General features: G+C 45.0%; 1 protein-coding gene across 1 annotated transcript in view; it reads right to left on the bottom strand.

The window, feature by feature from the left end:
* The window catches only part of MTHFD1L (methylenetetrahydrofolate dehydrogenase (NADP+ dependent) 1 like), a 172,854-nt gene that overhangs the window by 80,468 nt on the left and 68,236 nt on the right, over positions 1–24,150 (bottom strand). Inside the window, exons 19-20 of the mRNA XM_040965557.1 lie at positions 21,415–21,483; positions 15,883–15,994 (exon numbers count right to left, since the gene is read on the bottom strand). Of these exons, the coding sequence (XP_040821491.1) occupies positions 15,883–15,994; positions 21,415–21,483 (181 nt within the window). The remainder of the gene's footprint in view (positions 1–15,882; positions 15,995–21,414; positions 21,484–24,150) is intronic.

Here is a 24,150-nt window from a genome sequence, read left to right as displayed (position 1 = left end):
ATCCTACCCCCTACACTAGCGCAATGAGCACCCATCATCATTTTGCCAACTGCTTAAGATCTTCCCTTGTCCTCAGAAATAAAACTGCCCAATTAAGAGCTGACATCTCATTCCCTTGTGCCTATCCTGGACCAATGCCCTTGCTTCCCACACTGACAACTGCTAAGAACGCAGAGCTTATCTAGGTCATGCTTTCCTAACTTTTTAAAACACGTGGCCAAAGAGCTCAGATATATTGTCAATGAGAAGCCACACCACATAGGTAGCTAAGCCATATAGGCAGGTGCACAGGTTATTCCTGCCTGGGTTGAGGTAAGTATAGTCTACAATGTTCATGCAATAAGGAGCTCAACCAAGGATGTGTCTGTCTGGATGCATGCCCACTGTTGAGCCATGTGTGACCTCATGGTATTCTGTTGCATGTCTTGAAATGTACTGCAGTGTACAGAAGGCTCCTGAGATATGGCATTTCAACATGGTGTAAAAGCAATTTGAACTCAGCAGAAGCTGAGCTGGGAATCAGGAATGTGGTCAATTCCTGGACTAGCAATGTGTGGTCAGATCTTCTCTGGCGATGCTCATTAGTGTGGTGAGCATAGCTTCCAGTGAGTGCCGTGGCAGGGAGGGGAAGCCAGCAACATGTAGTAAAGCGCTGTGCTGCTCACCGGTGCTGTTCCATAGGTTTGTGTATTCACTGCATTTTTCTGCTTGTGACACTTTCAGCCTGCACATGCAGTTCCATTTCAGCCTGCCTTGTCACATCACCCTCGTCATGCCACTCTTCTGAGCCCCAGCCTGGCGACACCCCCAGGAACAGTACTGCTGGGTGTACAACACACAGATCTCTATCACGGGAGATTTTCTTGGCAGGGGAAGCTCCTTTGGATAACTATAGGTACGCTGATTTGTGTGATGGGGGACTGGAGAGGAACATTTTAGAGTGGAATTCTGTTAACAACGAGCATCACTGGAAGATCACTCAGAAGGTCCTGAAGGATGTGTCCCTGGGAACCTGTAAAGATAGCAAATGTGCACCTCCACTCTGTCTCCTAGGCCCTACTGCTGAGCCAACTGGGCACACTGGAGGTTCTTTAACATAAACCAATCCCTCTTTCCACCCCACATAACTTAGTTGTTCTTCCAGAGTGTTTCACCACCATACATAATTCACATGGGCACTTAGTCCTCCCCCAAATATGATGACAATCTTCCTCTCTTCACACCTTGTGCTCAAGCTCAGCATCTCCGACTCGATCCAGCCACTCCTATGCACGCCGATGGAACAGGGCCTCCCCCTCTCTGCAGGTACAGACGCTGAGTCAAAACTATACAACAGACACATACTCACTGCAGAAACATCATAAGACCCCAGTATACAGAATCTAACACGCAAGTCATGATCCCATCCTGTGCTTCTCCAGCTTTCCTCGCATATACAGATACATGTCAGTTGAAATTGCGATTTCAATACCACTTTCCAACACGATGCTGCTTTATGTCACACACTATGGATATATTTTCATGTTCCAGGTACATGAACCTCCTCTGTTTGGCAGCCCTGATGTCACACTGCTGCTAGAATCTCTAACACACTGCTTATAGTGTGCTTTGGTTCTCTTTCTTCTTGAAGTTTTATACTATAATTTTCCTACTCAAAATTGAATCACTGTTTCCCTATCTTGTGGTACAGGACATTAACACTCAGCTTAAACAGGCAGAGGTTGAATGACTCACCATCACTTAATGGCTAACCTAGCCACTCTCGACTGGGTTAAATGTCATTTCTGTCAAATTCTTTTCTACATCTACTGTAATTGGTCTATTTGAGACACTCTGAGATTTTTTTTTTTAATATCAGCTCTATCTTGATTGTAGTGTCAGATTACCCTGTTTTACTGCATAGGGTTAGGTGGGTTATCCAATTTTCTCTATAAGTATTCTGTATCCTCATGAACTTTTCAGGACCAGACAAACATTTCTACTAGTCTAATGAAGTTCATCTTGTCTCATAGCTTTTATAGTAAATACAAGATTGCACAGTATAGTATTCTTACAGTAATTTATGTTAGTCTGACAAAGGAATGGAGATTGTTTAATATTAATTGTTCCCATCTGAGAATATACCACATGTCTCACCATTTATTTAGGTCTTGCTGTACGTCTTTCAATAAAATTTTATAGTTTTCTTACTATGGACTCATTTCCGGTTAAATTTATTCCTGAGTTATTTCAGAGTTCTGGGAACATTTATAAATAGAACTACCTTTCCCATTAAAATATCTGTTTAATGCTTATTAAAAAATGATTGACTTTTACATATTTACATTGCACCTAACCAGCAAATGCAATTGTTTATTACTTAACATAAATTTTCAGTGGACTCACTTGAATTTTCTGCTTGCACCATCATACTGTTCATAAATAATGAAAACCGTGTCTCTTTCTTCCTCCTCAATATCTATGCTTCTAAAATGCTTCCATTTTCTTCCATTGGCCAGGGCTTGGGAATAATGATGAGTAAGCATTGGCTATAAGCATTTCTTGTCATGGACCTGAATGCATCATGAGTGCCCCAAGGAGCACGCTATTCTCTGTGGTGCTGTTAATTTCCATTTTACTTAAGCTTCTTCTGTGCATGAGGTTTTTCTTCACGGCTAAATTTCTTTAATCCCTGAAGTTCCTTTTCAGCTCCACTGTGATTTACCTATCACTTAACTGATGTTATCTGTACGAGGTATGAAAGGACACTGACAACTGTGGCCAGCAAGAGGTCTGGACTTTTAGCAAAACTGTTGGTTTCTTCCTCTTCCCAACCTCCCTGTAAGGTGTAAGATGGTCCAAACGAAGGGTCCCTCCACGACACAATCTTACAGCAGCTGCTCCTCATGGAGCCTGCTTATAATCCTATCATTCAAACACCGCAAAAACCATTAAAACGACCTCAGACACTCGCAATTTGCAAAACTACAGTTTATATAGGGAAAGCATCCCAGGTTGAATGCTCTTGGGCCAACATGGACAGGACAGTAGTTTCATAATGTAATGTGAAGAGTCACTGTGCAATGGTTATTTATTTTGAATTCCTTAAAATGTCTATGTATCCCGTGCATTTCAAAACTACAGTGCAACCTCTGGATAGCATTTCAGGATCATTTCATGCTGATGGCCCAACCTCTGCATGATCATACTGTGATGAGGGCTTTATTTGAACTGCACATTTTACGACGGCAAGTAGAGCAGCATTCTGAGTAGGTTACTTACAGCATACATAAATCACAAGATGGGCTACATGTCTCACTGACAATAAATTTGCATTTTATAGCACAACAAGAAGCAGTCAAGGTCAGGTTAGACATTTCTAAAGTTCAAAGCTCCTTCCAAACTTTTTTGAACTTAATTGCTCTTTTTTAAAATTTAATTACTGCAGCCACAAGCCACAGGGCAAATATGCATGGGCTCACCAGCAAAAGTGAAGTGGCAATTCACATCCACTTACCTGGAGATGTGTTTCCTAGTTACTTGAACCACATCACCAGTATTCCATTCACCACGCACCACGTAGCGGGGTCATCTGCTATGCACAGAGTCACGTGACACAGTGCACATTCACAGGGGCTAAAGTTCGGAAGCTCCAGGAAAGGTGTTGTGGCCAGGGCCGTGTTTCCAGTCCTTGCTCCCCTTTTTCTGTTTTGGGAACATCCCCAACTCTCTCTGATGCTCGCTTTTCCGACCTGTAAGCTGGGAACTTCCTCATTGGATTCTTAGAACACTTGGTTGAGTCACAACATGGCAGGGTGCCTAGCACATCAGCAGGCACTCCAGGAAAGGTAAACTCATACCAGGAACTGTACCACATGCTTTATACTAGGGTTCTAAAGTCTCATGGAAAAATAGAGTTAAGAGATCAATTAGGATGGAAAATAAATCTTGAAATCCATGTACAGAGTTTTTTTTTTTTTGATACGCATTTTCCAGAAACTTTCTGCAGGTCCTCCATCATGTGTTGATTCTTATTATTTTCTGTAGTTTTACCAACTTGGCATTTGGTGGCTAGGACAAGGGATGCCAGACTTTGGGTGAGATGCTTCTTACACAGACGTGTCCCACACACCGCAGGGTTTCCTTATCAGAAATATATTCCTGTAGTTGAAGGATAGGTTTATACGAACCTAGACCCCCTCAGTCCAATGTCTGTATAAAGACACAAAGTACTTATCTAGGGAACAGGATGTGTGAGCCCCTGAGGATGGTGCATTAGGGGGAATACAAGGGGAGTATGGTTGGCCAAGCATTGTTGGGTGTTTCAGAAATGGGCACCACCAAGACAAAGAGCTGCTAGGGGCGTCCAAGTGGCCAATGGCACAGTGACACTTCTGCATCTGTGGTGATCCTCTGCATTAGTCATTGGAGATCTGTGAGCACCTAACCATCAGGATCTTACAGTGCAGCTGAGAGATTTCTTCCAACTAATACACAGTGTGCTATAAGTAGTTCATACAGCAATCACTGCATTATGTTATTTTTAAAAAGGATGCAGAAAAGCCTGTGACACTTGCTTCATTTCAAGATCATCAAGTGTTTGTTATACAACAAGGGCAAAGAGTGAATTAAGTCTGAGCACACACTGGGTCCCGGCACCTGCCCAAAGAGCTGACAGGGAACACAGCCAGGATTTGAACCATGGCTACCCTGAGCACTGATGTTTATGAGTCTTACAAATGCCTCAGTGGAATTCTTTGAACTGTGAAGTGATTCATCAGATATTTACTCAGAGCTTACTCAAGGCCAAGGACTGTTCTAGAAAACCTGTTAACATCAAAGAACAAAGGAGCCAAAGTGCCACTGCTCAGGTAGATTTATAACCTAGAGGAGAGTCAGATGGTATTCAAACAAGTGCAAATGTGTCTGAGGGTGTTAAGATCAGAGAGGCTCAGGGTGCTGAGGAGGCAGAGGGTGTGCCTGTCAGAAGACCTTGATGAGATGCAAGCAGAGACCGGAGGAGTGAGGCAGCACATCCCACAGTGATGAGAAGGGACAGCAGCACACCCAAAGGCCCTGACATGGAAAAGGAAGGCTGCTGGCACCACACCAGGGCTCAGGGGAGTAACACTGAAGGGTTGTGCAGTAGAAAATGGCAGGTTAAAAACCCTGGCTTGATTCTAAGATGGGAAATTTTGGATGGGTTTGAGCCAAGCTCCACTTTTGGTTTCAGATTCCTGCTGATGTGCGCCCTGGGAGGCAATGGGTGATGGCTCCAGTACTTGGGTCCTTGACCTGGATGGAGCTCCAGGTTCTTGGTTTTGGACTGGGCACCACTCCAGCTGTGGTGGGCAACTAGGGGGTAAACTAGTGCATGGAAGAACTCTGTCTAGATCTCAAACATTCAAAAATTTAAAAAAATATATTAAAAAAATTATTTTTGAAAAAAGAGACTGATACAGGAGAGGTATGGCATTTTAAGGACATATATAAGCTATCGTTCAATGGAGTTATTACAGAGGTTCTTCCATAACACAGAATAATTAGAAGAAAAGTTATTTTTGAGATTTTTTTTTGTGTGTGTAACACAACTGTAGCATGTTGTCAACCACATTTAAATAAATTTTAGGTGATATTTTCGCACAATACCAGACCAAGCGTGTTCACTCATTATAGCATTTTGATGTAAACCACGTATCCATTAATAAATACATAAACAAACTGCTAGATGCGACAAGAGGACATACGGATGATGAACAATCTAATATTCATTGAAAAGGCAGGATAGAGAAGATACATAACATATTATTTTGTAATATTAAAAATTTTTTGCCTATTATTTAAAAAACGAGAAAGAAACTACATTTGGCATGGAACCAGCATTGTGAAGCAGTAAATTAAGCTATCACTTGAGACACCAGCATTCCAGATCAGAGTGCTGGTTGAAATCGCAGATGTTGTTTCCAATGTAGTTCCCTCTAACGTGCCTGGGGAAGCAGTGCGTGCCGGATCAAGGCCCCTGCTACCCACGTAGCACATGCAGGTAGTTCTGTGTTCCTAGCTTCAGACTGGCCCGGTCCATTCACTGTGCTCATTTGGATAGTGAACCAGTGGATGGCAGACCTTTCTCTCTCTGGCTTTGAATAAACAGTTCAAAAAGTGTATGGGGCAGTCGGTGTTGGTATAGAGGGTAAAGCTGCAGCCTGCCACATTGGCATTCCGTACAGGCATTGGTTTAAGTCCCAGCTGCTCCACTTCCAATCCAGCTCCTTGCTAACGGCTTGGGAAAAGCATCTGAGAACGGCCCAAGTGCGTGGGTACCTGCCAGCCCTGAGACAGCTGGATGAAGCTCTTGGCTCCCGATTTTGGCATAACCCACCCCCCACTGCTACAACCACCTGGGAAGTGAGCCAACAGGAAGATCCCCTGCATTCTGTCTCCTCTCTCACTCTGCCTTTCCAATAAGTAAGTAAAGCTTAAAAAAAAAGCACCGATTGAGGGATGAAACCATAAACAAATAAATATTATTCATTTTGATGCAAAAATATTTTGAAATGTACAGTTTTTTCGTAATATGCACCTTCCATCAGTATTTTGAACCTCTTCTACAACTTATGTGTTTCTTATTCATTATTTATTTTTACTGGAAAGTCAGATTTATAGAGTGAAGGAGAGACAAAGAGAAAGATCCTCCATCTGCTTGTTCACTACCCAAGTAGCCGCAATGGCTGGAACTGTGCCAATCTGAAGCCAGGAGCCAGGAGCCTCCTCTAGATCTCCCACATGGGTGCAGTGTGCCAAGGCTTTGGGTCATCCTCGACTGATTTTCCAGGCCACAAGCAGGGAGCTGATGGGAAGTGGAGTATCTGGGACACAAACTGGCGCCCATATGGGATCCTGGACATGCAAGGTGAGGACTTTAGCCACTAGGCTACTGCACCTGGCCCATATTTTCTTTTTTTAAATGAACGAATATAAGTGTTGCTATAGATGACAGTATAATTTAAGAAAATATGTTGCAAAAGAAACACACTTATAAAAAAATAGCTGCCTGATTGCATTCTGTATTATTGGCTAATACTTTATTACCTTATATAAACGTGTAAATTCTACAAACCTGGCTAAGTCACACACTAAACTACTTGGCACCTCTATTTTTTTTAGAAAATTTTCCTCTGGTTTCTCTCTTCTTTGCAGTGATGGCCCTTTCTGAAAGTTTCATTTTTTAAGTTATTTACTTATGTTTATTTGAAGGACAGAGACACAGAGACTGAGACAAGAGATCTTTCATTTGCCAATGTACTCCATAATGTCTGTAACAGTCACAACTGGGCTAGCCCAAAGCCAGGACTGTGGAACTTAATGCTTTCCAGGTGGGTAACAGGGACACAAGTGCTTAAGCCAACACCTGCTGTCCACTACGTGGTGCCTCAGAGGAAGGTAAAACTGAAAGTGGAGCTGGGACTGTGATGTGGGTTCTAACATGTGGGCAACCCGAGTGACATGCTAAATGCTGTGCAAACTGCCTGCCCTGGATTTCTACAATTTCATGAGAAAAAGATGAATAGCACATGGAAAACTGAAGTTACAAATACTCATAAACATTCATAAGTATGTTTAATCTCACTGGTGAAATGTCATTCCATTACCAAGACACTTGAGCTAAAAAAAAAAAAAATCTATCAAATGAAGTCAGAGATCTCATAAGCAACTGCTAGTAAAATAAACTGGCAGAGCCCTGTGTAATGCTTTGGCCTTATCTGTTAAGCTGATGTGGAGCATATGTGCTGACTCTTGGCTGTAGATCACAGAGCACCTGCTGTCTTAGTCTCAGAGACATGAACATGGATGCTCCTGCAGCATTATCAGTAACAGCAGAACCACCGAAGCCAAGTAAGTAGCCCTCAGCAAAGACAGTGCAAAGGTGTGTGCTGCAGCCATGTCCAGAAGGAGTACGCAACAGGTGAATGAGGCCTCTCTCATTGCAGCTGCACAGGCGGATGCAAAAAGGTGATGCTGGCCAAAATACCTAACTAAACAGAGCAAAGGTTGGCACATCCCTTGGCTTACAGGGATGCAATTTTTCCATCTTAAAATACTACTTGTGGCCCAGCGCGATGGCTTAGTGGCTAAAATCCTCACCCTGCACACACCAGAATCCCATGGGTGCCAGTTCATGTCCTGGCTGCTCCACTTTCCTTACAGCTTCCTGCTTGTGGCCTGGGAAAGCAGTAGAGGACGGCCCAAAGCCTTGAGACACTAAACCCACATGGGTGACCAGGAAGAAGCTCTAGCTCCTTAGGATCAGCTCGGCTTGGCTCAGCTCCAGCTGTTGAAACCACTTGAGAGTGAACCAGCAGACGGAAGATCTTTCTATCTGTGAAATCTGCCTTTCCAATAAAAATAAAATAAATCTTTAAAAAAAAATACCATGCCTAAGGATGGTATTCATCACAAGCAAAAATTACAGAAAATTCAAATCAGAGCTCATAATTAAAATCCACCTGGACACAGCCACTGTCAGTCGTAAATACTGATGAATCCTATGAATTTACATCTTATCTGTGGTTGCTTCCTTATGCAGTACTTGTGTCAGACAAGATGATTCACAAAGTCCCAAATGAATCTTATCTTTCCCTTCGCAGAAAAAACGTGCTGGACTCTGTTATAGATCAATACTGACAGTAACACTGATACTTACAATGTAAGACAAACACAAGGAGAAAGCTGCACACTGACGATCCCCCAAGGAAGCACGTGAGGCAGTAAGAACCCCGCAGCGAGCTCGAGGAGCTAAGGATAGTTTGAACTCAGAGGGAAATCTGCTAGATGCTGTGAGTGCATTAATCTTTGGCTGTCCAGGTTCCTTTCAACGAGATTTCTGTGACACTATCACCCTTGTGGCGATTGCTGTAGTAAACAGCAAGACCTGTATGAAAAAACGACAGGGGCCAGGAAACGAGGCTGGAGGCCTGGCACGGCTCCCGGGTTTGACGAGTTGGTCAGTGGCCAAGGAGGATGCGCATCTCGTTAATGAGGTACAGTGCTTATTCCATTCACATGTATTATTTTTTTCAACTACTAAGTTGTCACAACCTAACTACTGAATACATGCAGGCAGTTCAGAGCATCTCTTTTGGTCTGGGATACTATTGAAAAACTGTAAAAAGCCACTAGGGAGCATCAGGAAGGGAGAAGGTTCAGGAACCTGTGCTATATATCCCATTGGAACACACACCTATGTGGCAAATAAATGCACACCCGGAAATGACAGCCCTTCACATCCAAGGAAGATTTCCCATTGTAGAAACAGAAAAAGCAATAGGGCACGTGGGCCTTCTTAATCGATGCTCTGTTGTTGCAGCATAGCCCCTGGGATGGGTGACAGAGCCAGGAGCAACTCTCCTTCTGCTGGAATGGGGATGAGTAAGTGGCAGCACAAGAGGCAAAGTGGGTAGCAACCTTCTGCTCCAATGGGAACAGATCCAGGCGATGGTCTCAGTGCACTTCGTGGGGCCTCTGTGTACAGGCCCCCAAACCTCTAGCACAAAGGCACAGAGGCTCACCATGGTGTCTGGTACAGACAAGCCACACTGAGGCAGATGGCACAGGGATTCACAGCAGCCAGAACTACATCTCTGGTGCTTATTTCTTAACAAAACAAAACAAAACAAACAAACAAACAAAAACATCCAGCACATACAGCAATAATGTCCAGGCACTGGGTGGGAGGAATGTGGGCATTTTCCATGTAAATAAACACTATCCCAGACAGGGCTGTCAGCACATTTCATTTGCTTTCGTTTTGTTTGTTTGTTTTGTAAAGGGCAGAGGAACCGCTAATGGGGCAACTTTGTAAAAGCACAGGGAGGAAATGGGGGGCCACACAGGAGAAGGAGTGACATTGGTGCCATGTTTCTTACGCAAGAGAAGACAGAGCTCTGGGCATATCACCAGTCTCCCCCTTGAGTTGGGCTTCCCTAAATATAGGGCTAAAACATATCACTCTGAGGGCTAGTGTCACTGGGTAAAGTCACTGCCTGCATTCCATACAGGTGCTGGTTTGAGTCTCCGTGGCTCCACTTCCAAGCCAACTCCCTGCTAATACCTGTGAAAAAGGAGCGATGATGGCCCAAGTGCTGGTGCTCTGCTGGCTGCAGCCTGACCTGGCCTAGGCTACTGTGGCCATTTGGGGAGTGAGCCAGTGGATGGAAGATCTCTCTCTCTCTTCCTCTCCCTATCTGGAACTCTACCTAACAAACAGATAAACCATCACGTGCTTCCTCTGCCCCCACAAAGCACTATAACGAGCACTTTGCTGAGTTAGCACGTGCACTTCAGCTGGAGTAGCAAATGACCCACCACTTCTCACATCCGCTTTAATCATAAACACAATTATCTAGAGGAAAAAAAAAAATTGGAAGTGGCATAACAAAGCGGGACCAAGAGTAGAGAAGGAGGCCTGGGAGCAGTAACTTAAGAGTGACCTCCACATTTTTTTTTTGAAGGGTTGGATAAACTTACAGGAATATTTGATTTGGTCTAGTTTTGTTCTACCATAATGAAGGACTACTTAAAATTTCATGGCAATGAATGTGCGACCAGCAGCAGAGTCCCTGCAGGACAGGGCAGGGAGAAAGTGATGGGCAGTGAGATTCAGCAAGGTCAGTTGCTTACAAGTGCTTCAGGAGCCAGGTAGGACAGAGAGGGGGGAGAGGAAGCAAAAGCACTCCATCACCACGGGGACAACCAAGATGCAATTGTATCACTACTCTTTGAAATGCTGTGGCAGATCAGTGGAAACTGCTTTTTAGTGGTACTGGGTGAAATCAGGTAAAGTAAGAGGGGCTCATCACCCAGTTTGGGGAGAGGCAGTCCTGGGCTCAACCATGCCTTTTGCCATGTCTTAAGCAGGTGTCATGGTTGGATGTGGGTCTCTTGCTAGACTTCTGTACCATCTGGAAGTCCGGGTTAAGAACTTGGCCCACAGAGTTGCATTCAGGATGGAGCGAGATCAGGGTGGAATAACACCGGGAAATGACTTGGGCAAAGGGACCTTTCTAGTGGAAAAACAAACACAGCTTTGCCTCCCCTTCCTACGCAGTTTGTCTTAGAACCATAAGGTTTCTCACATCTCACAACCTTAATCCTGGCACATCCAAGGTCGCATGTGCTTTGCGGGGGTCAAGTCTGGTACTTACTCCCATACACCTGGGAGAGAGCTCCACCTGGGTGATTGTCCACAGGACTGGAAGGAGGCACTGTGATGGGTTAGTTAGGAGCTGCTGACTGGACAAGCACTGTAGGTGATGATGACAGGTGTCAAACAAGGATAAACACAGAAAAAGCCAGCAATGTTGAGCCTAGAAAGAGGGTGGTGGGTGAGGCTGGACAATAGCCACAAGGCTAAGCGACATGTACCACCGGGCATCACGGTCCCCTCTTAGAACCAAGCAGAAGGCAAAGTTATTCTGTAGTGGAGAAGTTGTGCACTCAAGGCCCACATGGGTAGGCCTGTGCACAAGTGTAGGTGGGATATGTAAGCTCCCCTAGGGATCATGGTGTGGGTCACCCTTAGTTAAGACCCCTGGCTCTGAGAATGCACAAACACGGAAGTACGCAGCACTCACCACCCACAATGGCAAGATTGTGTTGCCAAGGACAAAAAGCTAATTAAGACAGCTGAAAACAAATCAAACAACTAGGTTTCATGTATGCTTGAAATTCTTCAAGTAGTTTAAATGTGAGATTATTAAATGAAAGAAAAACTAAGAGAAACTCAAGAGTTGTTTTTCTTTTCTTTCATTTATAACCCCCTCTCTAATAGCACATGATTAAGGTTTGATGCCAAAAAAAATGTTTGTCTTTACAGCAGTAAATGGAAACTAGGTGGACTCCTCCGAGGGTGCCAGCTCATGAGAGAAAGCTGTGAATGTCATGGTGACCACAGCACTCTGCTCAAAGTTCTTACCAAGTGCCTCCCTCTGGCCTGACAGGTCCTGCAGCTCGTTAAATGAACACCACCCTGCTTTAAATCTAAATGGACTATTGATCCCACTATCTTGGAACGATTATTCTGAGTATACAAAGTAGTTCCTCCCTAATACGTGTCAGGCTAGGATAAAAAGTTAGGCTAAATATTGCTAAGTGAAAGTGGTGATTTGGAGAAAGCTCTGAGAGGCTCATTAGCTCTAAGTAGACCAATTAACTGCAGAGCCTCCTAAGCGCTGTGAATTCACTGCTCAGCTTCTGCCTGGCTTGCTCTCTCACACATTACAGATCGCCACAAGGTAGCAATTTGTATTACACGAGTGCTGCATTACACTCACCATGGACTCCCCGCTCCTGGCACCCGGCGCCTAAACATAGACCTAGAGGAAGCTCTACAGGTGTGTACTCAAGTGTTTCAAAGTACTAAAAAAATGCATTTTCAATTACTTCTTTTCTAGAGCATACACAGAAGTGAAATTACTACACTATTCACTTATTTACGAAGAAATTTTGCCAAATTGCTTTTTCTTGTCTTTTGCCCAGTTTTTTTTTCTGGGTTATTCATCTTTTTCCTATCAACCTAGTCTGCAGTGTTTTAAGAACTCTTAATCTTCTGTCTTTGTAAACATTTCCTCCCAATCTGTCACTTGCTTGAATCTTGTACTTTTTGACAGACACTAATTATTTTCCAATGTTTATACTTGGCAGGGCATTCGAATGGGGCTCTTGGGTCTCACTTCTGCTCCAGGCCTGCAGTGGGACCCAACGCTCCCAGGCCGAGGGAGGATGCCTGCTGACCTGCAGGACTGCTCAGCTGACGGAGGATCCCTCAGCTCGTCAGTCACTTCAAGGTTCCCAAACGGCCGGCCAGGCGAGAATCTCGGAAGGGGTTTTGCTAAAGAAAGTGAACAAAGGACCAAGTCCACTCCTTCCCACCACCCAGAGTGGGTAAGACTGCAGAAGGCGAACATGGAAAGGCTCGTGTCTACACTTGAGAACCAAGACTAGGGCCCACAGGAGAGTGTCAGAGGGACCCTGTCAGGAGCGCTTCTGCCACACCTGATGATGGCACCTGTGTGGCGGGAGGCTGGCTGGGCACCACCAATGCCTAGCACCAGAACTGGAGGGGCTGAGGACAACCTGACGGTGGCCCAGAGCAGGCCTGAGATGGAGGAAGACGGGAGCATGGATATGAATGAACGTAGAGCTTGTGATTTAGCTAAATTGGCACCCTTATTCTGTACCTCAACGGGCTAGTTTGTGACTGACTGTGACCAGGCCTGAGGAATTAGACGATACACAGATGGCAGAGAATCTACATATTACCTAGAGCAAGAGGAGCTACTGTGAATCACATCCAAGGACAGGGGATGAACCGGGTAGCAGGGAGGGGATGGGTTTGTTGATGGTGCCTTGGTCCCCAGGGCATTGCTGCACACATATCAAGGCAGCTGTGACAGTAGTACGACACTCCATGATCACGTCACAGCACGGGGCCAGAGTCCTGCGGTCTGCACATGCACAAAGACTGTGGTAGAGGTATTTGCAAGGGATCACGACGAAGCTTTACAAATGTAAAGAAACGCTGCTACCTGATCCAACAGGAGGAAACGGACTAGGACTCCATCAGCGTGCTGCAAGAGGAAGACAAACACAGGAGGAGTCCACTTGTATGACGAATCCAAAGGAGTAGCACTTGGGACAAGAAGATGTGGTTACAGGGTCCAGGGAAAGGGACGGGAGACCATTCACTGGGGAAAGGAAACTCTTCCAAGCTGAAGAGTTCTGGAGGTTGGTTGCACGACCATGCGAATACACTTCACTACTGAAACATATGCTTACATATTAAGATGGTAAAGTTCAAGTTATTTGTCTTTTACACTTAAAAGACCATTATTTAGAAATAAGTAACTAAATGAAAAAGGAAACAATGCTTATTGGCTACTCATCCATAATGTGGGAACACAACAAGGAGGAATGACCAGTGTGACTAAGTCTGCATGTGTGTCGGGTGCTCTGCCTGGGCTTGACATGTAACATCCCACTTAATCCTCATTTCAAACCTATGGGCCAAGCTCTGCTTTGCAGACAAACAGACCAAGGCACAGAAGAGTGGAGCCAAGATTAGAGGACATGAAAGGAGGTGAGCCATCTGGCAATGGACAGAGCTGATTGACAAAAATGCCCAGCAGTCACAGAAGGGATGGTAGAATACCTCCTGCCCTTTGCATAGTTCTCTATGTTTAGCAAGAGCCCTGGCTCACTGGATACTACTCATTAAACTATAGTGTATTTTCTTTTGATCCAAAGAGCTCTGGAGCAGTCAAGGAATGGCCACAGGACACACTGTCAGATAAGGCTGTGCCCACAGCTTCTGACTGTGGCTCCCTCTCACCCATCCACAGCCAGCTCCCCAGCTCACCCAACTCCTCATTTCTCAGATGAGAATGTCTACAAAGGACACACAGAGACGAGACGACCAGGGTTCATCCAAGGGTCACACAGAGTGCTAGTGTGTAGACCTCCACATAGACTTATACCTTTAAAGGTTCTCTGCCACGGCCATACAGATGTTTGATAAAGTACGGGCTGTTGCACAGGCAGAGAGCTCTGTCAGCAGAAAGCAGAGCGCTCCCCAGCCCCCTCCCCCCAGTAGTCCTGGTATTTGCACAGCTGATGCATTAGAGCCATTACTTCATTTCTGTACCAGACTTCTCAGTGCCGGCCCCTGTGCCGTCTCCTTCTCCATTAGCTCTATGATTATGCACGATCCATCAAGCGCAGCCACTTAGACAGCACGTCTGCCCACTCTGGTGGTGGGTCGGGCTTTGAGAAGGCCACGCTCAGGCCTACTGTGCGGAGACCTTTGAGGAACGGAACTTCACAAATCCTCACTTGCTCTTGACTTGGTGCCTATAGAGAATTCCGTCTCCTTAATGCTCAATGAACTTTGTGTTACATAAGCAAAAAAGAGCAGTGCTACAGTCTTTCTGTCTGCAGAATCTTTTCTAGAATAACTCACTTCTCAGTTGAATACAAGGTTGGAAATAAGTGAAAGAAGTGACTGATATTCTTCTTTATAGAGATGCATGTGGTTAAAGAGAATTCTTTGCTGCCATGCTCAGTTTGTCAGTGGAAACCCTCTCATGCCACATTCAGGTCCTTTCCAGAGTTCTTGCTTGATTTTGTTTTGTTTCCTCCCAGCTTTATGACCATGGGGAAGCTCAGGGTTCGGCCTGACTGAGCAGGACTCCGGATGGAATATGTAACAAAAGCTAAATGGGTGCAGGCATCACAGAGAACCTGACAGAGGCAGGAAGGGTAAAGTCCTACCAGTTACAACTGCTAGGTCACAAGAACACACCAGGATTCCAGGAAGAGAAAACCGACTTCAAGTTACAAGTACTAGTGTTAATGTCACGAACAACACTGGCTGCCGTCCAGCAAGCACCAGCCTGCCCCCCCAGGGCCATGCCTGGCCTGCTGTGCGCAGTGGTGCATCCTCAGCTCCACACACCACGTCTTCTGCGTAACGTGCTCCCCACAGAGATTTGCTGGGTAACTGAGTAATCTTGTTTTCATGACAGCCCTATTGTTAGCACTATTTAACAGAAGAGAAAATTGGCACTCCGTGATAATTATAAAGCATACCGGATCACCTGTTCAAGTCAGATGTCAGAACCAATATTCAGATCCATTTGTAATCAAAGATCACCTTTAGTTCAACTACAAAATAATTTCATAAGTATAGAACAGACCTTTGAGTTCTTCTAATACTGAGACGATCTATGACAGATGGGTCTAAAATAATGTATTTCACATCTGCATCCAAGCAATCTGTTCCAGGCATCCTCTGTTAGAGGATGTGTATGCTATACACCGTCCCAACTGAATGGAAATAAACTGACTTACCTACAAATCCTTCCTCACCAACCAGTTTCAGGGCGATTTTATCAGCCAACACCGAAGAGTTGCCATGAGCAATGTTGGCAAAGGGGCCGGCATGTACAAACACAGGCGTTCCCTAAAGGATCAGAAGAACAAATTAAATCCCAAGAGACAAGTGGAAGCCTCGAAACCAGGATTCGCTGGGGCAGACAAGATGAAACAGACTGCAGGGTATTTTAGAGCTTTAAGTATTCCTTCTAGCATTTACTTACTCTGCACATTTACTAGACAAAATCAAAGAGTTGAAACACGTGATGTATACAAAGCACAATTCCTGAGTATTCTAGAACACTGCTATGATTTTGCATTTAATGCCAAACCAATACAAGTCATTTCTAACTGTAATATTACCAAGCTACCGTGCGTGTGCCACCTCAGCGACCATGAAATAAGCTATGTAACCTATTTTATATTGCTCTGCACTGTAATTTTCAACAGCAAAGAATTACTTCCTATTGGTTTAAGAGGCCTATTTAAGAAAAATCCAACGTATGCTCAAAAATCAATTCAATCAACGAATTAAGTCATAGCAGGCCAAACACATACTGATTTATTGAGTATCGGCAGTTTGCATCTTAATTATAACTGCAATTCTGACATTTCAAAGTTCTATTTAACTGTTTCTCATTGTTTGTCTTATATGCTGGAAATCTGATAACCATCAAGATAACAAGAGCAGAGAAAAATTTCACCCATAGTAAAATGTTAGACTATTAGTAATGAAAATGGATGAGAAGGAAACACAAAACAATCATCCGAAGCTTTAAATTTTAATTCTTTAAACAAAACCTTCATTCATTTTGAATGTGATTTCTACATATTTTCCTCTTCCTTATTGATGACAATAGACCAGAACAGTTATCCACATGCATTAATGTATTTAAGCTTTATTCAGAGCCCAGCCAAGGCCACTGGGATCCGTGCATACCGAGCTTGGCTCCACCTGTGAAAATACGGGCTGCCCTTTCACTGACACAGGGTGGGGTGGGGAGCAGAGGCAGGGAGCCATGCCGGGGGCCAGGGGACTGGAGCCACGGAAAGTTCCCATGAACCATGACGGGCTATTAGCTGAACACTTCTCAAAGATGAGAAAGCTGAACAAAAGCAGGAAATGAAAGAAGAGTCCCCTCTGAAGATGAAAAAGTTTCTCAAAGCCACTATACGAAGTTTTCTATTGACATCCTCCTCCATAGGTCCTCAGGAAGTACAATACAGGGCCTTGACAAGGATACACATGTGTGCGGCTACGAAGCTAGCAACAGCCAACACAGACACATATGCCTGTAGCCTGTGACCACCTGGCTGCAATGAGACACATGGACAGCTCAGCCTCCCTGGGGCAACTACCAGAAGTTGCTGGTATGGCCACAGCAGCATTCTAATTAAAGACAAGGACAGAGGCAGGCTTCAGGGGCAGTAATTAAGTCCCTGTTTGGGTCATCCACATCTCAAGTCTGAGTGCCCAGTTTGAGTCCTGGCTTCTCCACTTCGGATCCAGCTTTTTGCAAATGAAAACTCGCTAATGACGGCTTGGTAAGCTCACGTATAACAGAGCTAACAATGAGCACAGAAGCACAGTCTGTAAGCTAATCGGTGACGTCCAGGCTGTCCACTGGTGTGGCTTCCTAGTGTCATCGACTGACTAAATCAATCAGAGCGGCTATGAAGGATTCAAGACAGAAGGGGCCAGGCATGCACATACTTAAACTGAATTCTGTGTTTCATTTTTCAAACAAGAGTCATAATCCATTAACTTCAGCCATAAAACAACCAAGGGTTTACATGAAAAACACACCAAACTGGTGACGCTGATGTGTGCGGAATACATTCTTAGACAGGCTACAGCTGTCTGAGACTATGGATAGTACAAAAATCCATATAGATTATATCTACTTAACATATCCATGATAAAGACGGGAAGAGTATAACTTACAGATGAGGCATAGTAAGAGATGAACAGCAATAATAGAACAACTATAATAAAAGTCATTAAAAACTTACTAATTAGGTCAATGCTGTGCTGCACCTAGTTAAGCCACCACTAGGAATGCTGACATCACACAGCACAGCATCGATTCAGGTCTCAGCTGCCCCACTTCTGATCTGGCTTCCTGCTAATGCGCCCAGGAAGCCAGTGGGAAGACGGTCCCCACGTCTCTGTGAATCCGCAGACACGATCTATCTATACCTCATTCACTTCTTTGTCTCTCTGCCTTTCAAATAAAGCAATAAATTCCTTAAAAAAAACTTATGAATTGTTTCTTCCTGGATTTATCTGCTTAATATTTTGGACTGTGGTTGACTGTACATAACTGAAACCACAGGCAGGGGTGTGGCAACTACCAAAGCGTGGGAACCAGACTGAGGCAGCCTACTCACTCATTCCTCTAGCAGAAATCAGAATTTCAGAGTGCAGAACACCTAGAGGTGCAGGCCGTTCTTCCTTTCTTTTCAAGATTTATTTATTTGAAAGGCAGAATTATATAGAGACAGGAAGACAGAAATATCTTCCATTCCTTGATTCATTGCTCACATAGCCACAACAAGTTGGGGTGGACCAGGCTAAGGCCAGAAGCCAGGAAATCCACCCAGGTCTCCCAAGTTGGTGGCAGAATCCAAGCACTTGGCCATTTTCCTGTTTTCCAAGGTTATTAGCAGGGAGCTTCATTGGTAGTGGAGCAGTTGGGACTCAAACTGGTACTCATATGGCACACAGGTGTCAAAGGTGGTGGCTTATCTGCTGCGTTACAATGAGAGCCCCAAGTTATTTTTCATATGAAAAATGGGATAGCTTAAAACAACACAATGATTTTCCCTCAAAATAAGTGTTTATTTTTGAGGGAGCAGTGTTATGAAGTAGTATTGTATCTTGTTTTTCTTTCACATTCATATATTTATTTAACAAGTACAGTAATAAACATCTATTCAATAAGCATTTAGTGAGCACCTCATAAGATACTTTTAGGAGCTGAGAACATGGTAGTGACCAAGACAGAAAGATGCTGCAGTGGTGGGAAGAGAATTGCAGGGGACAGAAAAGCATCCTGTGTTATGAGAGAGGAAGACGCAGGGGTAGAGAGCCCGGGGCTGTCCTGCACCCAGCAGCCTGGCCGAGCGTCACCCGGGCAGACCCGCAGGAGCTGGACACCCGAAGATCAGAGAGAGCACTCCAAGTGCCTGCCATGCAAGAAGCCTGGGCAGGGAGCAAGGGGCAGGATGAGAGGGGTGGGAGTGCCACCAGATCCTGGACCTTTCCAGGCTAGAATGGGGCTAGGCATGAGCCACCGAAGGATGCTCAGCAGGAAGGTAGGTGGCTGGATGAGGTTTTCAAGCTTTCTGGCTTCCAAGCACAAAAAGGATTTTGGAAGTATAGAGCAGAAACAGAGGGTGAGTGGGAAGCTGCCACAGGGGTACAGGTGGGGGCTGTGGGGGCTGGATTAGGGAGGGGCAGGGAGAGAGGTGGACAGCACATAGTGGAGGAAGGCTGTGAGGATGAGAAGGGATGATGGCAGGGAGAGGCCCCCAGGATGATTCCTGTTTTTTTCTGAACAAGCAGCAAGCAAGGAGTGGGTGGAAATCTAAGGAGGAGCTCCATATCTCTGATGGAAATGGTCATGGCTCTCGTTTAACTAGGCCAGCGGGTCTGCAAGCCCAGGTTAGGAGGCTGAGAACCAGTGTGTGGCCAGAGAGGGACGGGGTGCAGCCTCCCATACCCACAGGTGAGTTGAAGAGGAGAAGGCAAGGGGGAGGTCAGGGAAAGAACCTGAGCAAGCAAGGAGCATAAGAAGTCAGAGCAGCAAGCATTCCGCAGGGAAGGCCACACAGAGGGACATGTCATCAGGTGGATTTGAAGGCCAGTTAACATGGAGACCACTGTTACAGATATTAGAGTCTTCCTGAGGTCAGAGCAGTACCAGGTGGCAACTCAGGGTGTTGGAGGTCTTAGAAACAGTTTCGTTTGGCTTTCAGAAGGTCTACACCAGAGTGTGTGTGCGCATGCTGCTGATGGGATTAGCCATGGGGAGGTAGATCCTAGTGCTCCAGCAGGTGGGTCCCCCAAGGCATCCGGTTCTCCCTCACCTGCGGCTGCTGGACCCAAGGATGACATTCTTCTACCTGCTCTGCTCAGCTCCAGGGACATCTCTGTCCCTCACTGGTCCCTCTAGCTATGTCTGGTGTCACCATTATCCTTTAACTCCATCCCTGCTCATTCTGCCTTCACACCACGAAGCGTATCCCAGTGCCAGGGTCTCTGCACTCAGGTCACCCCTTGTCTGACTGGCTCCTTGGCTTGCCTCTGTCCAAGTAGGGCTTGAACAAGTAGGTGGGTGGGCTCCTAGTTACCCACCCCACATCTCCATCTCCTCATTCACTCTGATGCCCCTCCACAGCATTAATGCCAGCTAGCAACAGAATATACATTTACTCACTTAGCTATTATCTGTCTCTTCCATTAACCTAGGACTCTGATGAGAGGGCAGGGACCTTGGGTTGTTCCCTGCCGTGTCCATAGCATCTCCTGTGCTCTGCTGGCCCAACTTATGTGTTGGAAACATATGGAATCTTCACAATAACAGAGGCTGAGACGTGAAGTACGTTGGTACCCAGCACAGCATCACCTCTGCCTCAGCTGCCTCTCTGCTCAAGGAAGGAACGGATGGACTGTCTGCTCTCTTTCTGCTGTGTCCTGGGCACACGCAGCCTCTGCTTTCCTCCCCACTTGCCTCTGTCCCTCAGCAGAGTGGGGACTAAAAGCTTGCTTGTGCCCTGGACAGGACATGGTTTCCTCCAAGGAACGGGCTATACAACACTTTGCAGTGTACCCTGTGTCCCTTCCTCCATTCCCCTCATCACCCCCACTTATCTCTTCCCTCAACTTGACCCAGATCCTGTCTCCTTGTGTGGACCCAAACCCTGGGGTCTCATTAGCTGAGAGGAAGCAATTAGACATTCACTTGATCAAGTGAGGACAACTAGACACTAGAAAATTAGATTAAGACAGAGAAATCTTCAGGAAACAATGGGACCCAGTAAAGGCAAGAGCAGGGTAAGCCATGGACAAAAATAATATCCTTCTAAAAGTGGAGCACTGCCTGCTTTCCTGCAAAAAGCTTCTTGGCATTTACTACTATATTTTGCTTGGGGAAAAACAAATAAAACAAACCCTCAAATCTAAAACCCAATGACACGAGATATTACGCTAAAAAAAGAAAAACGGGAAAATAAACTTGATTGTACAATCAATTAGAACACTATAGAGACATTGGGTTCTTAATTTTTTTACTCTGGTCAAGACGAATCCGAGCAAATACTCCATTAACACACTTCACATGTTTTTTTTATTGTCCTTTCTTTCTCTTTTTCATGATCCAGAATTCCCGTGCTGCCCCAGCCTGGTTCTTCATGGCTGACAACACTCACATTCCACAGTGACACACAGGCAACCTGCTCAGTGCCAACTCCATAAACAATGACCGTAACAAGAAAACCACTTACTTCGAGGGTCTGCATCAGATTCGGTTTTATTGCATCTTTCATCAGAACTGTTAAGGCACCTGTCACCCCCTAAAGGAGAGGGAGAAAAACAATTTAGATTCCTGGCAAAAGAACCTAAGGCAGTGTCACTCGAGTCTTGGCTGCTGCCTACCAGTCTGCTTCCAACGTGGCTGCCCTCTACCTGTGAGTCAAAGCGGACCTGGCACAGCCACCCCCATCTACTCGACCGGGGTCAGGCATGGATGCAGCCATTTTGTTGACAGGCAAGTGGTAGCCCTTGTTCTTCCCAAGCCTTCCTTGCTGGTATAATGGAGTTTTGCAGTAAATAGGTCTTTTAATCCATTTGAAAGAATTTTCTGGCAATTTAGGCACATTATACTTTTATAATGTGCTTTACTATTACCCAAAGAAATCCAACAAAGAACTCAAACAGGGATAGTGACAGAGACAAAGTAAGGGGAGATCAAGGGCAATGTTGCACAGTGCCCATTCGGTTTCTGTTCTCTAAACCTTCCATGCCCAGAAGGAGGTCCCTGGAAGGGCTGGGGCAAAGGGCCTTACACTCTTTCCTCAGAGGAAAACCGCTGCCTCTTACATGGAAGTATTTCACATGTTTAAGGAAAACAGAGTTAGGTCATTCTACCCTTCGCCCCAACTTTTTAAAATTCATGTATATAATGGAGTCTTTAAAAAAATGTTTATGGAAATGTATATATAAAAAGCAGCAATGTATGGATTTAAAAATATTTTGTACCAAAGAAATGTATCCTTTTGAATTCATCATTTCTTTGAAAAGCAGAAAAACAGGGAGGCAGAGATCTCTTACTTGTGGCTCATTCTCCAAATGCCTACAGCTGTATGAGCTGGGCCAGGCTGAGGCAAGCAGCCTGGAACTCCACCTGCGTCTCGTATGTCAGTGTCAAGGACGCATCTACTGGAGCACTCACTATCCCCCAGAGTGCATGTTAGCAGACCACTGCAAGTGGAAGGGGAGCTGGGACTTGAACCCAAGCTCTCTGATACCGGATGCCAGACACACTGTGCTGAATGCCTGTACTAAGCTTATTGTTTTTTCAATCCCATTTTCCCCAAAAATTTCTAAGGTTGTCTCCTTTCAGGCCTAGGAAACGCTGAGCTGGCTTCTTTCTAAATCACTTTTTTTCTAGAGAAAAGAGAGAAGGAAGAGAGAGAGACAGTCATGATACCTGAGAACTGATGGCATGTTTTGGTTCTAAATGAGATGACACTATTCATTTTTCCTTTCTCACTAATCTTTTCTCTCCTTGCTAAGCTTGGGCCATGTGTTGTTTTCAGCAAATTAACCAATTGGAAGACTACATATAACTGAGTCAGTACGTGTGAACGGAGCTCTGGATTTAAAAAGGTGCCATCGCTCGTTGCACACAGCATCACAACATGCAGTCCCATTTCACCCTGGCACACCAGTCCTCACAGATCTCACAGCAGGTTCTTTGGAACCTTCCACATGGCAGAGAGCATACTTCCTCCCCCTAATTCTACCACACAATTTAGTCATTTGAATTCTATAAGAAAATGCACTCTAATTTCCCACAATACTGTACAAAACGTAACCCACTCATTTACCAAAGAAAGGTGCAGGGCAAGGGCCCAAGGAAATGAAGCCTTTCTCCCTAACACAGAAGAGGTGGAAGCAGAAGGAGTCGGCCAAGTCTTCTGTGCTACCTGCAAGGGTTTGAGCATGGCTTATTCCCTCTGAAGCTCACACTGCGATTGAGTCACGGGACATGAGGAGGGGGAACCATTTGGGATCCACCTAGGAGGAAGCTCTTGTGGCTGTCGCATCCTGTGAGAGCTCTGCCACCTGATGTGCACTGCCAGTTTTCCATGCTCCAGGGCTGTGATGGGAACAGCCTGGACACCTGAGTACTCCTCCAAAGCAAATCAGAACCACAAGAAAATGAGCAGCTCCTAAAATTCTCCTTCAGTGTCTTACTAATGACCAACTACTGATAGCTCAATTAAGATGGTCCCTGTCACCTACATGGGAGACTGGGATGAAGCTCCGGGTTCCTAGCTTAGCCCCGTCTATTGCAGTGATCTAGGCACAGCAAGGGTGGGTGTGTGTGTGTCTGGAAAGGGAACCAGTGATTGGAGGACCTGTCTGTCTCTCCTGCTGTAACTTACAAATAAAGAAATCTTAAAAAGAAATGAATTACCGTCCACAAATAACAGATATAAAAACGACCGAACTCTAGATTTGTTCTGAATCTGACATTACTCTCACACACAGAAGTTAAATTAGGGAAATTCTGGAGGGTTGCGTTTGAATTAAGATTAGTACCCTATAGGAAAATGTATGCCCACAAACTATAGTGTTAGCCTCGATAGAAATGGTGAGAAATACACACTTTCTACAAAGCAGCACTTTCGCAGCACACTGAATCGGGCTTTCTCTACAAGCTTGAAGTATTTCGTGGGGTCAGCAACACAAACACATCTAATTCAATTTTCTTGATGAGACCCATGAAATGAGTCGGTCACATTCATTTCTTTAAACGTAGCCTAAAACACTCAGGACGCGAAGCCAGTGGAATGAATCGAACACACTTGCCTATTTTCTTGCATCGCCATGTTTCAACTGTCAGTTTGAATTTCTAGTCCCATTTTGTCTAGGACTCCATTAAGTGGGAGAGCAAGCATAAATGTGGAGCAACGCTTGATGGGTAGGTCTGTCAAACCTGTACAGTTCCAAAA

This window comes from Ochotona curzoniae, unplaced genomic scaffold, assembly GCF_017591425.1.
Source record: "Ochotona curzoniae isolate NIBS_2020 unplaced genomic scaffold, NIBS_Ocur_1.0 scaffold_3890, whole genome shotgun sequence".
Lineage (NCBI taxonomy): Eukaryota > Metazoa > Chordata > Mammalia > Lagomorpha > Ochotonidae > Ochotona > Ochotona curzoniae.
The sequence above is the reverse complement of the archived record's forward strand: the minus strand, read 5'-3'. Positions and strand labels throughout refer to the sequence as shown.